Source organism: Rhinolophus sinicus, linkage group LG12, assembly GCF_036562045.2.
Source record: "Rhinolophus sinicus isolate RSC01 linkage group LG12, ASM3656204v1, whole genome shotgun sequence".
Lineage (NCBI taxonomy): Eukaryota > Metazoa > Chordata > Mammalia > Chiroptera > Rhinolophidae > Rhinolophus > Rhinolophus sinicus.
The window spans coordinates 533,666-546,050 of NC_133761.1; the positions used below are offsets into that span (position 1 = coordinate 533,666).

Below are 12,385 nucleotides of genomic sequence, written 5' to 3' on the forward strand. Positions count from 1 at the left end.
AGCTTGAGGGCAGAGGCACAGTGCCCACATTGTGCCCCCACGCCACCCCACCCCCGCCGGGACAGAGGGCCATTCACCTCTCGCACGCCAGCGCTCTTGGGGGGGATTAGCTGAGAATTGCGCGCGCGTGGGTGTGCCTGCGCTCTGGCAGCGCTGGCGGTGCGGGTGTGTGTGCGTGCAGGGTGAGCTGCTGGAGCGGCGGTCCGAGCTCCCTCCCAGCCTTGCGGCAGCCCAGCTCCAGCGGCCCACGCCGCTGCGGCTCCAGCTATTTATAGGTGTTCACTGCGGAGACCGAGGTGGGACTGTGCGGGGCTGGGGGTAGGGTGCGGCCATGGAGAGTCCTAGAGGCTGAAGGCAGCTTGAAGGTAGAGGGCCATTGTACAGGGGATGGGGTCAGGGCCCTTCCCTGATGGGAGGGGAGGGGTGGCCTGGCTTTCCTGCCGATCTAGAGGTTTGGAGGAGACAGGGTCCAGGTTTGGGGTGGAGGAGGTGGAGGCCAGTGCCTGAGTGATGGGGAGGAAGGGAGGGTCAGTGTCCGAGTGAAAGTGACCACCTCCGCCCTTCCCGTGGGACAGGGTGGAGGGTGGAGGATGGGGGCAGTGCCCTTTGCTGGGGTGAGCCCATCGATGACAACGTAGAGGGGTCAGAGTTTGAGTGACTAAGAAAGAGAAGGGAGTGGTAGTCAGTGGGGGGGGGTCAATGTCCTGGTGATAGACTGGAGGGAGTGAGCTCAGTGTCTGGGAGGCGTCACTGTGTGGTGTCTGAGGGGTGCGCTGGAGGGGGAGAGGCCAGCTGTGGATGGGGGACAGTGTCCTGGATATTGGAGTTGAGAGGGTGGGGGTCTGTGTGCATGAGGTGGGACAGAGGAGAGGTGTGGGTTTCAGTGTCCAGGTGATAGAGTGGATGGGGTGGGGTAGGCTAAGGTGGGGGGCCAGTATGCAGTATGCTCCCGGAGCTGTGACGCCCTCCTGCCCCCTCTCCAGGAGGCCATGTCGGGGGAGGACCACCAGGAGCAGCCAACGGCTGAGGACGGCTCCAACGGAGGCAGCAGCTCGCCCAGCCCTGGGGACACACTGCCCTGGAACCTGGGGAAGACACAGCGGAGTCGCAGACGTGGAGGGGGCTCCGGGGGCAATGGGAGTGTCTTGGACCCTGCGGAGAGGGCAGTCATCCGCATTGCAGGTAATGCGGTGCGCCTCGTCTGTTCAGCGTGTAGCCTCTGGCTTGTTGACAGAGCACCTGCTGTGTGCAGGTGTATGACGGAGGAGAGGGCTTCTCCTGTCCCAGGTGACTGCAGACAGCACAGCGCCACCTGCTGGCCCCACCCAGTCTGCTGCAGGAGGCCTAAGGTTGAACTTGCTGCGGTGGCGCCATCACTGGTCAGGCCGCAAGGGTCCAGTGCTCAAATTCCACGCTACTTCTTGGGCTCCTGGGGCAGAGTTGCCTCCTAGGCCCCTGGTCTGCGCTGCCACCATAGAGGACAGTGGAAGCAGGTAGCAGCAGGACAGGAGGTTCCACCTGGTTGGTGAGAGCCTCACACCTTCCACCCCCCCACACCCCCCCAGCCAAGCCTTGCTCTCTGGTCGCTGGCATTCTGGGGAGGAGGATGGAAAAGGCCCGGCAAGAGGCCCCCAACAGTGTAGGGCTGGCAGCTGGACACTGGCCCCTCCCTTTGGGAAGTGGGAGACTTAGGGCTGGAAGTGCTGGGCCAGGGAGGAGCCCACTGAGGGTCTCTACATCCAGGCTGTGGAGTCCTGACCCCATTCCACCACCAGGGCCACCGGAAGAGCCATCCTGGAGGAAGGTTCAAGGCATGGGGGGAGAGGCTGAAAGGCCAGCTGTGGAGTGAGGACAGTGCTGGGGTCAGCGAGGGCCTTTGTGGGTGGAAATGCAGAGGGGCAGGACAGCAGGGCAGCATGAAGGCTGGTCGCCTGCCCCACCCCAGGGGCTGTGTGACCTGCCAGCCCTTTTCATACTTCACATATAACCGAGGTCCTTTTTTTACCCACATGAAAGCCAGTCAGGGATGTCCTTCGATGCCCTGGCCATCCTCCGCGTTCCCCGGGTCTGTAGCTCTCACTGCCACGAGCTATGTGGCAGCCAGTGGCCAGGGCAGGGCCTTTGTGCACTGGCCTGCTGACCATCGTAGGAGGATTCCTACAAGAGGGGCTTCCGGTCACGGATATATCCTGGCATAGAATTAACCCCTGATTGTTCACAAAAGGTGAAAGAATTCACAGACTCAGAAAAGTAAAAAAGTAAAGAAAGTTTTATTAAAGATTGGGCAGGGAGAATGCCCATGGCAGAGTCCAAAGAAGACAGCTGCTTCCAGTAGTAAGGAGAGAAACACTGGCGGGTGTGTGTGTGTGGGGTTGGGGGGCTTCGGGTGTGTGTGCCAAGGGCAGAGTCTCAGAGGAGACAGCTGCCCCTAACTTCAGGTTAACTTTTTCTTATGTAGGAAACGGGGCGTTGGTCAGGCAGGTCTGAAGGCTGACACCCTTCCTGGGGTCTGGTCTGTTTGAAGACAATGTTATCTCTGGACTTGGACTTGGTCACCGAGGCCTGGGACTTGATGTGTCAGCAGTGAAAACTGCCGGGGATTTGTACATTGGATTCCGGGGTCCGGGTGCCTGAGGATTAAGAAATTGCTCTTTTCAGGTTAGGATTTTGTTAATTAAATGGATTCACGGGGCAGGGGTAGCCTTGAGAAAGGGAACAGAACAGAGTTCTTCAGTTGATCAGTGAGGGGAGAAACAAAGAGAAAACAGCTGAATATCAGGATGGATCAAACTGCAGACTAAGTCTGATTACAGGTGGCTAGATAGCCAGCTACGCTGTGGGTCACACTGCAAACGAGCTAAGTCTAATTGCGTTATGATTTACCGAATTTCACCCTTACAGAGTATGCAGCATTTAAGGTTAGATAGGAAGGTGCGGGGGGGGGGGGGCGGGGGCACGGGGGGGGGCGTAACAGAAAGGAGGACATTTGTCAGGGCTGAGAGACAGGGGTCTTTGCCACTTTGATAGGTGGAAAAGAATGTCTTTGATTTCCACCAAGCGTTTTTTCCTTCTGTAAATTTCCTATTTCATTCCTTTTACACAAGGTTGTTTGTTTTGGTTTTTTCTGTTTTAAGGGTCCTTTTTATGCTGACGCTAACTCTAGCTCCAATGTTGCAAGGGAAGGGTTCTAGGGAGCGGCGGTGGGAGCGGAGGGAGGAGGGAGGGGCGTGCCAGTGGAGGCCAGGTGAAGTCGCTGGACCTGGCAGGGTCGCGGGAAAGGTCGAACTGGCGAGGGAGGGGGCCGCTGCGGGGCTGGGAGTCGGGCGAGGAGAATTCAGGCTGTTGGCAGGCCCGCGACCCGGTCGGGAGCGGGAAGCGGTGTGCGCCCTCTGGCACGCGCGTGGGGCCGAGACTCGGAGCCCGCGGAGGCCGCTCCAGCGGACCAAAGCCGCAGGCACCCAAGCGCGCGGCCGCAGCTCCCCTGGGCCGGGCCGGCCCCTGGCCCCGCCCCGCCCCGCCCGTGGGGCATCCTGGGTGCGGGGCGGGGCGGGGGCGGCCCCTTTAAGCGGCGTTCGCGGCCGCAGGGACAGAGTGGCGGCGGAGGGCTGGAGGCTCGCTCCGCGCCGCAGCGCCCCGCCGCGTCCCGCGCCCGCCGGCATGGCCGCTCTGCTGCCGCCCGGCCCGCCGTCCGACGAGCAGGACTTCATCCAGGCCTACGAGGAGGTGCGGGAGAGGTACAAAGGTACGGCGCGGTCGGCCCTGGCAGGTCCTCCAGCCTGACAGCCCGGCCTCTGACACCTTGTCCGCGGTGGCCGTCCCCATCGCGGCCCAGACAGAGCCCAGCCCCCGTCCGCCTCGCCGGACCCCACGGCCTGGGCGCCCAGGGAAGAGGCCGGCGCGCTCGGCGCAGCCCCCGCAGTCATGCCCTTAATAGGGCATTGCGCGGCGCGGGTAGGTGGGGTGGGCCGCGTCTCGGCGGGGGCTCCCAGGGCCAGTGTCCAGTGTCCTGAGTCTATGCTCAGCAGACACGTGGGTCAAGGCTGAGCTGGGTGACTCCCCCGTGGGGCGGGGGCGGCTGCCACCGCCTGGCAGTGGGTCGCATAGTTGTGGCCTCTTCTCACCTCCCAAACTGGCCAGCGCCTAGGCTGCCGCCCTTCCTTGGCAGGGACCCCTGTTACACCCCTTCTCTGTCCCCTGGGGGCAGCTGTGGGCTGGGGAAGTCAAGGCAGTCGGCTCTTCCTCCTTAGAGGAACCTGCTCTGTGGCTTTTGGCAGACCCCCAGGTCCTGCTCTACGCCCCCTGGGGGCCTATGTGAACCTGCCCAGACAGACCCCAACTGCTGTCAGCCACCCGCACCATGCCTGGGTCCCCCGGCTCTGAGCAGGCATAGACACAGCCCTGGCACCCGAGGGGTCTGGGAGTGAGCTGCTGCAGACAGTCGAGGTGGGGGCCCTGGGCAGAGCCGACCATAGCAGGTCCCAGCAGCACATGGCGGGTTTTGCTGGCTCTGCCCCCAAGGGCAGCTCAGGGAGAGAGGTGCTGCTGGGGCCCTGCCTGGAGCCCTGTGGAACCGCGCTCCACACGCTGACCTCGCCCAGGCAGGGAGAGGTTCCACCCGGCCCCAGCCCATCTCTGCCCCAGGTCCTCTGCTGACAGCTCCCGCTGAGTCCTGCACAGGGGTGGGTATGCTGTGGTTCTCTTTGCCAGCACGCTGGCCAACCAGTTTGCCTCTGCAACTTCACCTGGGCCTGGTAGAGACACTGCTGTGACAATGGGCTCCTCAGCCTGTCCACTGCACTCACGGGGAAGGAAGGTACATCTCATTTTCTGCATGGCTGCCCGGCCATGGAGCGTCTAACTGGATAGGCGCAGGGTAGGGAAGCATCTGCCCACCTGGGCCACGGCTCTCATGACAAACCCCAGGACAAAGCTGTTTATGAACTGGCCACTCAGTTTAAAGAAGGGACACAGTGCTTCGTTCTAGAATCCCCGGTCTCATCAGGTCACGGGGCTGCATGTGGCATCATGCTGGAGAGTCCTGGCCTGAGCAGCAAGCTTCCTCTTCCCAGGAGTGAGGCCTGGCAGGTCCCTGGGGGTGCCCGTCTCAGTACCCCCTCCCCAACCCAGCCTCCCTGGTCACCAGGGTTGGTGTTGGCCGATGTCTTCCTCCTGGGCTTGGTGGGTGGAGGCTGCTGAGAGGGCAGTGGGTGACTCTTGCCTGTTCCTGTCTGTGGGTGCCAGGGCACCTGCCCGAAGTGGACCCGCTGAGCCTGAGTGCAGCTCCCCCTGTGTGGCCCTGGGCTGAGGGTGGCTGAGAGTTGCCAAGCAGAAGAGCTGCTGCTGGGGGCTCCCCACACAGGGCCCAGAGTAGGGAGGGCTTCTGGGTCGTAGCACGCACCCCTGCGTCTCCTCAGCTCCTGGCTGAGCCAAGGGGATGGGTGAGCAGCTGGGCTGGTGCCTGGGGTCAGGCCAGGGCCACAGCCAGCCCAAGGAGTGGCCTAGAGGTGGTAGGGCTGTGGGCCCCATGTCGGACTGAACCTACTAGAGGCCTGAGGCCCTGGCCCATCCTGTCCCTGGAGGTGAGGGGCTGCCCTAGGGGGGAGGGAGGGAGAGCAGAGCCCTGCTGGAGGCTGGGGTTGGGGAGGAGCCCCTCTCCTGGGTGGGTTCTGCTTCAGGGTTCCCCCTCCAGCCCTGCACACCCAGTCCTGGTCCATCACTGGGAGCAGGAAAGGCACTGGCTTCTGTCTCCTGACCTCTCCCCACCACTGGCACTCGCCCCCAGCCCCACCCTCCCATGCCATTATTCACCAGAAGCAGCTGCCTGTATTCCCCTCCAAAGTCCAGCCTCTTAGCCCCTCACCTCAGTGACCACCCCCCCTCAACCCCACAACACATTAGGCCCTACCCTGGACACGTCTTCCCCAGCTTGCCCCCTGGAAATCCCCAGTCTTAGGAATGGTCACTGCTCCTCCCAGAACATTCTATTTCCTGTCTGCCTGAGCCCCTTGCCCCTCCCTGTCCTCCCTGCCTTGTCTCCAGGGCAGATTCCTGCGGGACTGAGGCCTCTGAGGCCTGTAGCCCAGAGCTCTGAGTCCCCATGGGAGAGCCTCCGGTGCCCACCGCCAGGCAGCCTGGAGGCTGACTCCCAGGCCCCAGAACCTGGCCTGTGTGGGCTCACAGGGCCTGGGACAGCTGCTATGCCAGGGGAGCCTGGAGATGCATGGATAAGTGTGGGAGGCCAGGGAAGAGTCCGAGGGGAGGGGACACCTGAGGAGAGCAGGTGACCAGGAAGGCTGTCTGGTGAAGAAGGAGCCGCCCCAGCCCGGTCCATCCTCGGGTGCAGGGCAGAGAGTGGAGGGCAGGGGGATGACTTCAAGGTTGTCCCCTCAGGGCTGGGAGCAGGGTGACAACAGAGTCAGTGTGAATGGGAGGGTAGGGCTTGGAGGCCTAAGGGAGCTGCTGCCTGGCCTTGGGGGTGGGGCAGTGAGTGTGGAGAGGGGAGAACAGAGGTGAGTACTGTGGGTCAGTGTGTGGGGCCGGCCCCCAGGCAGGGGACTGAGGTAGGGAGCTGCAGGAGGTACACACCTGGGAGACCTGCATTGGGCTGGGGAGGAGGTGAGGCAGGAGAGAAGCCGGGAGGAGTCAGCATGTCTGCGGGGCATGTGCCCAGCACAGCTCTTTCCTCAAGTCTCAGCTGGGGGGCTCCCCCTCCTTGGCAGGCCGAGCCACTGTGCCTGGCACCCTCCTCGACTGTCCCATCCTCTCCAGCCCTGGACTCTGAGCTCGGTTATCTGGCGCCGGCCTCAGGCCCTCAGCCAGCAATTGCTGGGTGCTAGCATGGGTGAGTGGGTGATGGTATGGGCTGTCATCTTTGGTGGCCAGAGCTCAGCTGGCAGGAGCAGAGGCTGGCAGGTATTTGGGGCTCTTTGGAGAGGGCTTTTGGTGTGTTTAGTGTCAAAAGTAAAATGTGCTCAAAAAACAAAGAACCAACAGAAAACACTGTGCAGGTATATAGAGAAAAACAGGTTAAGTCACACCTCTGGCTGGCGGGGGTGGCCCGTGTGTGTGTGTGTGTGTGTGTGTGTGTGTGTGTGTGTGTAGTGGGGGGCACAGCACTCCCACACGCTTCCCGGACTGCGGTGTAGTGTGCACGGACTTCTGTAGGCACCGGGAAACTGAACGTTCGTGTGCCTGGCTTTATTGCGACATACGCTTTGTCACGGCGGACGGGAGCGGGACGTGCATTGCATCCTCTTGGAGGCCTGCCTATAAACAGAATCATACAACGTGGGACTGACTTCTTCACCAAGCCTGGTGTTTTCAGGATTCATCCTGCCGTAGCACGGGCTGCCACTTCGTTCCTTCTGTGGCGGAATAATAGGCCCTGGAGGGATTCACCACACTGTTCAGCCTCGCGTTGGTGCATGGACACTGGCCATTGTGGACGACGCTGCTGTGGCATTCGTGGGCCCGTGTTTTGTGCACGTGTGTTTTCGTCTCTTGGGGAGGTGCCGAGGTCACGTGGTGTTCTGTGCTGGCTGCTTCAAGGGCTCCAGACTGTTTTCCAAAGCAGCCATACCATCCCCGTTCTTCGTTCCTCTGAGGTGTGTGTGAGGCTTCCCGTTTCTTCCCGTTTCCCCCCGCACCCCCTATCTGCCTTTTTGGTTGCAGATGCCCAGTCCCGGTGTGAAGTGTCATCTCCCGGTTGGGGGCGTGGCTGTTTCTTCTCGTAAACCTGGTGGGTCTCCCATGTATATGATGGGATCCACGCCGGGATCCATGCCGTTGGACAGGAGGATCCTCCAGGCTTTTCCTGGACAGCCCCTCTCCATTCCTGGCTTCTGCTGAGATGGTTGAGGGGATGGATGAATCAGACATGTAATCTCTTCAGCTGAAGATGGTCCAGTTACGCCTGTGGCTTTCTCTAGACCTTGTGCTCCTGACAGCGAGTCTTCCCACAGTGGCGTCCTCTGCAGCGTGAATAGTTGTAGATTTCCCAGGTCTCCAGGGCAGTTCCCTTCTTGCTTGGCAGTCCGTCCCACGGTGTGTGTCTCCTTCTGCCCTGCCCTGTGTATAGCCGGGAGACAGCAGGTCACGCTGTCCACACTGCACCTGGAAGTCTCAGCCAAAGAGCTGAGTGCATCACTTACGTGCTCCCCTCCCAGCCAGGTCGGCGGGTTCCTGCCCCTTTAATAAGGGCTGCCTGTCCCCAGGCCCGCATTGTGCTCCTCATCGCCTCCTCCGTCCTCAGAGCTGCCCCTTGACGGCCGTCATCTGCCAGCAGTCCGTTCAAGGCAGTCATGCCCCTTGCAACTCTGCAGCCTCTGTCCAATGCCCAACTCCAAAGCCAGTTCCACTCTCAGCTGTTTGTCCCAGAAACAAATCTTTTTCAGTTTCCTGTGCTGTGTCTGCCACAGCAAACGACCACACACACAGGTGGTCTGAAACGACAGAAGTATATTCTCTCACAGTTCTGGAGGCCATGAGTCCAGAGTCAAGGTGAGGGCAGGGCCACGCTCCCTCCGACGGCTCCAGAGAAGACCTGCCCGTGCCCCTCTGGCTTCTGCTGGCTGCTGGCGTTCCTTGGTCGCATCCCTACACTCTCTGCCCCTTTGCTCTTCATCTGCTTTTTTTTTTTTTTAAAGATTTTATTGGGGAAGGGGAACAGGACTTTATTGGGGAACAGTGTGTACTTCCAGGCCTTTTTTCCAAGTCAAGTTGTTGTCCTTTCAATCTTGGTTGTGGAGGGCGCAACTCAGCTCCAGGTCCAGTTGCCATTTCTAGTTGCAGGGGGTGCAGCCCACCATCCCTTGTGGGAGTCGAGGAATTGAACCGACAACCTTGTGGTTGAGAGCTCACTGACCCATGTGGGAATCGAACCGGCAGCCTTCAGAGTTAGGAGCATGGAGCTCTAACCGCCTGAGCCACTGGGCCAGGCCTCTTCGTCTGTTTTTGACGATGACACATGTCATTAGACTCAGGGCCCACCCAGATAAGCCATGGATGAGTTCACGAGATCCTTAACTTAATGACATCTGCAAAGACCCTGGTTCCAAATAAGGTCCAAGTCACAGGTACCAGGGGTGTAGATGTGAACATACCTTTTTGGGGGGCCACCATTCATTGCCAGCCCCCAAGTCACCGGCAGTGGTCGGTCAATGTGAAATTTCCACATCCTCTTGTTTTTAAAAAAATGTGCACAGTGTTTTGTAGTATAATTTATTTCTCATTTTGTAATTTAATATTATGAAGTATTTTAGATACATGTAAACTTCACTTGCTGTTGCAACACCGACATCTTTCTGTGACATTAACTTACAGCATAATATTCCTTTGCATGGTAATCCTATCATATTTAAACTAATTTTGTGGAACATTAAGGTTATTTTTGTTTTGTTTTCTGGTATTAGAAACAGCTTTGTAGCTGGATTATTGTGTGTGTCTATGACTATTGTTAGAAATAGAATTTCTGGGTCAAATGGTTTACAACACGTAACCTTTATCCCAAGATAGATACCCTTTTTCACCTCTCAGATTGGCAAAAATCCAAAACCCTGGATTTCTGGATGGTATTGGTGAGGCTGTGGGACACGGGCCAGTGATAGTGTCTGTCAGATCTACAAGTGCCCGCTCAGATGACCGGTGTCACTGGAGGAGGGCCATGTGCCCACGTGCGGACATGGGAGGCCTCCGGGCAGCGGTGATGGAGAGCCAGGGGCACAGTGGAGTGCGTGAGGTGCCACTTTTTGTGTTAAAAGGGGGGAAGCCAAGAATCGTGTTCTTGCTTCACGTTCTATAGAGAAATTCGGGAGGGACAACCGGGAAGCGGAAAACAGCCCCCAGGGCACCCGGGCGGGGAGAGGACCGCCAGGAGGGAGACCTGAGTGGGGTGAATGTTCTGTTCACGCACAGGATTTGAATGGGTTCAGAAGACGCTTGTGGGTACCCAGCGGCTTCTGCCCGCCGAGCCTGCCAGGGCTCCGGCCCCGCACCGCGTAGCCCCTGCCTTAGGGCCACACTTGGAGGCTGAAGCTTGCCAGTCTGCTGTACGACTGTGAGCGAGTGAGCGAGGCCCTGGGAAGCGTCGTGCGGGGGGCAGCCGGGGTTATGGCTCATGCACGCATTAACTTGCGGGCACTGGTTCTGCGGCGTCGGACTTGCCGGACTTGCGCACACTGTCCCCCGGTGCGCCTCTCTTCGTGCGCGGTATGAGCTTCCTGCATTTAAGTTCTGACTGATTTTTATTTACCGTGTTCCAGAGGACTTTCTATCTTGCATTGCTGACGAAGGGTTTTTTCCGTTATGTTTTTTAACTAGTTATGGCTGGCCGCTAAGGACTCCCTTGGGTCTTGTCGAAGTGTATGTGAAGCCGGCCGCTTTCATGGGCTCTCTCATGGGTTCCGCTAGGTGGCCTGTGCAGTGTGTGCAGGAGCTCGGAGCTGCGCGCTACGTCCTGGCGCGTGATGAAGCCGCAGAGTCCGGTCCATCTCCTTCCGCCCCTGCCCTGCGCACCCCCACCTGCACCGGAGGCAGTTCGGGCTGGAGCGGGTTGAGGAGGGTCCCTAACCATGGGGCTTACAGCCTTCCCATTCTTTGTAGCCACTGGGGAGGACGCCGGGAAGGCGTCACTGTGGGTTTCAGAGGGAGGTCTGTTCCCTAGTTTACTGGGCTGCTTTGTAAAAATCAGAAAATACCCGTGGGTTTTTATCAGATGAGTTGCCAGCATTTTTTAGGTCAGTACACAGGTTTTCTCCTGTTAATGAAGTCAAGCTGTATTAGTAGCATTTCTGGGAAGTACATCACCCCTGAACGGCAGGAATTCATTCCTTCATTTCCCCGGGAGGACATCTGCGTGTCCAGGCTTGGGGTACGGGGATGAATGAGACAGCGGCCCCCGCGGCCCAGACAAGTTTCTGTGTTACAGACCGCTGTCCCTGCTGGGAGGAAATCACAGAGGGGTCAGTGCACTGGGACCAGACGGACAGGATCGAAAGGGGAGGTCTCCCTGTTGGCCCACAGATGGGGTCTGCCACCCTCCGGGGCTGGCAGCAGAGCTGTGGCAGGCCCTGGTTTGTGTGTGAAAGCCCTCTGACTGATATGTGTAGAATGCCTGCAGGTTGTGGGGTGGGGGGTGTTGATGACACCCTCCCAGGCTGTCTGTTCTTGCGGTCAGAAATGTGGTCGCCAGGCCCAGAGTGATGGTGGAGACAGTGCAAAGAGGACAGGTTGGAGAGAGATGTGGGAGCAGGATGATGGGACTTCCCAATGAATGGGACATGGCGATGCACCCAGGCTTCCCCCAAGGATCAGACATCTGCTAATGGTGTTATTCTAGAACAGGGCTGCACAGAAGAGCTGGGTGGTAACCGGTGCCTCTCGGGCCTTCACCGGGATCGCCAGCAGCCCTGGCTGGCAGTGTGCTGGGCCTGGGTCTCCACAGTGGCCTCAGGCTGGCCTGGCTGGGTTCACACTCATCACCCGACACAGAGGTGGCCTCCCAGGGGAGGAAGGTCTCCTCCCGCTCCAGCCCAGCAACTTCCCTGAGGTCGAGGCCAGTGCTGGGCTGCGGCTGTTGGGGGAGGCCTCCCACTGCAGGGGAGCTGCACGTCCCAGGGACCCTAGGTGGGAGGTGTCTGCTGGCAGGGCCAACAGCTGTCACATGTCACCCCTGCACAGGATCACTTGGATCGCCTGCCCACCAACCACTAGTGAGCCCCAGCAGGGCAGGCTGCCATGGGGGTGGGGGCAGGTTTGAAGCTGGGGGTGCACCAAGCCGAGGGCAGGCAGGGCCTTGAGACCAGTGGGACCATCCAAATGGCAGGTGGGGGTGTGTGGAGGCAGAGCCAGGGTCTCCCTGGACTTGTGGGGAAGCTGGGAAGGAGGGAGGGCCTGCCTGTGGTGTTGGGGCTCAGCCTGGGTTCTGGGGACCCCGAGTGTGTGAGCTGGCTCCTGGAATTTGCAGAAAGCTTCTAGAGGATTTGGCCTTGCCAGGTGCGAGTCCCTGGCCCAGGTGGCCTGATAGGACTGTAGCTGGGTATGGGGGAGCCATGCCCGCTCAGACCAGCTGCCTTCTTGAGGGTCCCGAAATGAGATGGTCTCACCCACCAGTGCTGAATTACCTGCCGCCTTCCCACCCCACGGCCCGCGTCTCTTGCCGTAGGCCCCTGTCCACGGCAGTGGGGACCTTCCCGGCCGGGCGAAACCTCCACCCACAGCCCTGTCTCCAGCTCCCTCCTCCCGCCCCAGCTGTCCCCACATTCTGTGGCATTGGCAGGACTCCTTTTCTCTTACCTTCAGGCCTCTGCATGTGTGGTCCTTCTTCCTTTGCTGGCTAGTGGCAGCCTGTTTTTTCATCCCCACTCGGCTGCCCCTTCCTCCCTCCGGG

At 59.7% G+C, this 12,385-nt stretch overlaps 1 protein-coding gene across 9 annotated transcripts in view; it reads left to right on the forward strand.

The window, feature by feature from the left end:
* PLEC (plectin) overlaps window positions 1-12,385 on the forward strand; it is a 52,546-nt gene that overhangs the window by 518 nt on the left and 39,643 nt on the right. For 5 of the 9 annotated variants that reach the window (XM_074316492.1, XM_074316495.1, XM_074316496.1 and 2 more), the window contains exon 2: window positions 984-1,182. In XM_074316492.1, the coding sequence (XP_074172593.1) occupies window positions 990-1,182 (193 nt within the window). In that variant the 5' untranslated portion in view covers window positions 984-989. Of the gene's footprint in view, window positions 1-229; window positions 366-983; window positions 1,183-3,556; window positions 3,743-12,385 lie in introns of those variants that run through there. The other 4 variants (XM_019712196.2, XM_019712198.2, XM_074316494.1 and 1 more) reach the window with 3 other exon arrangements.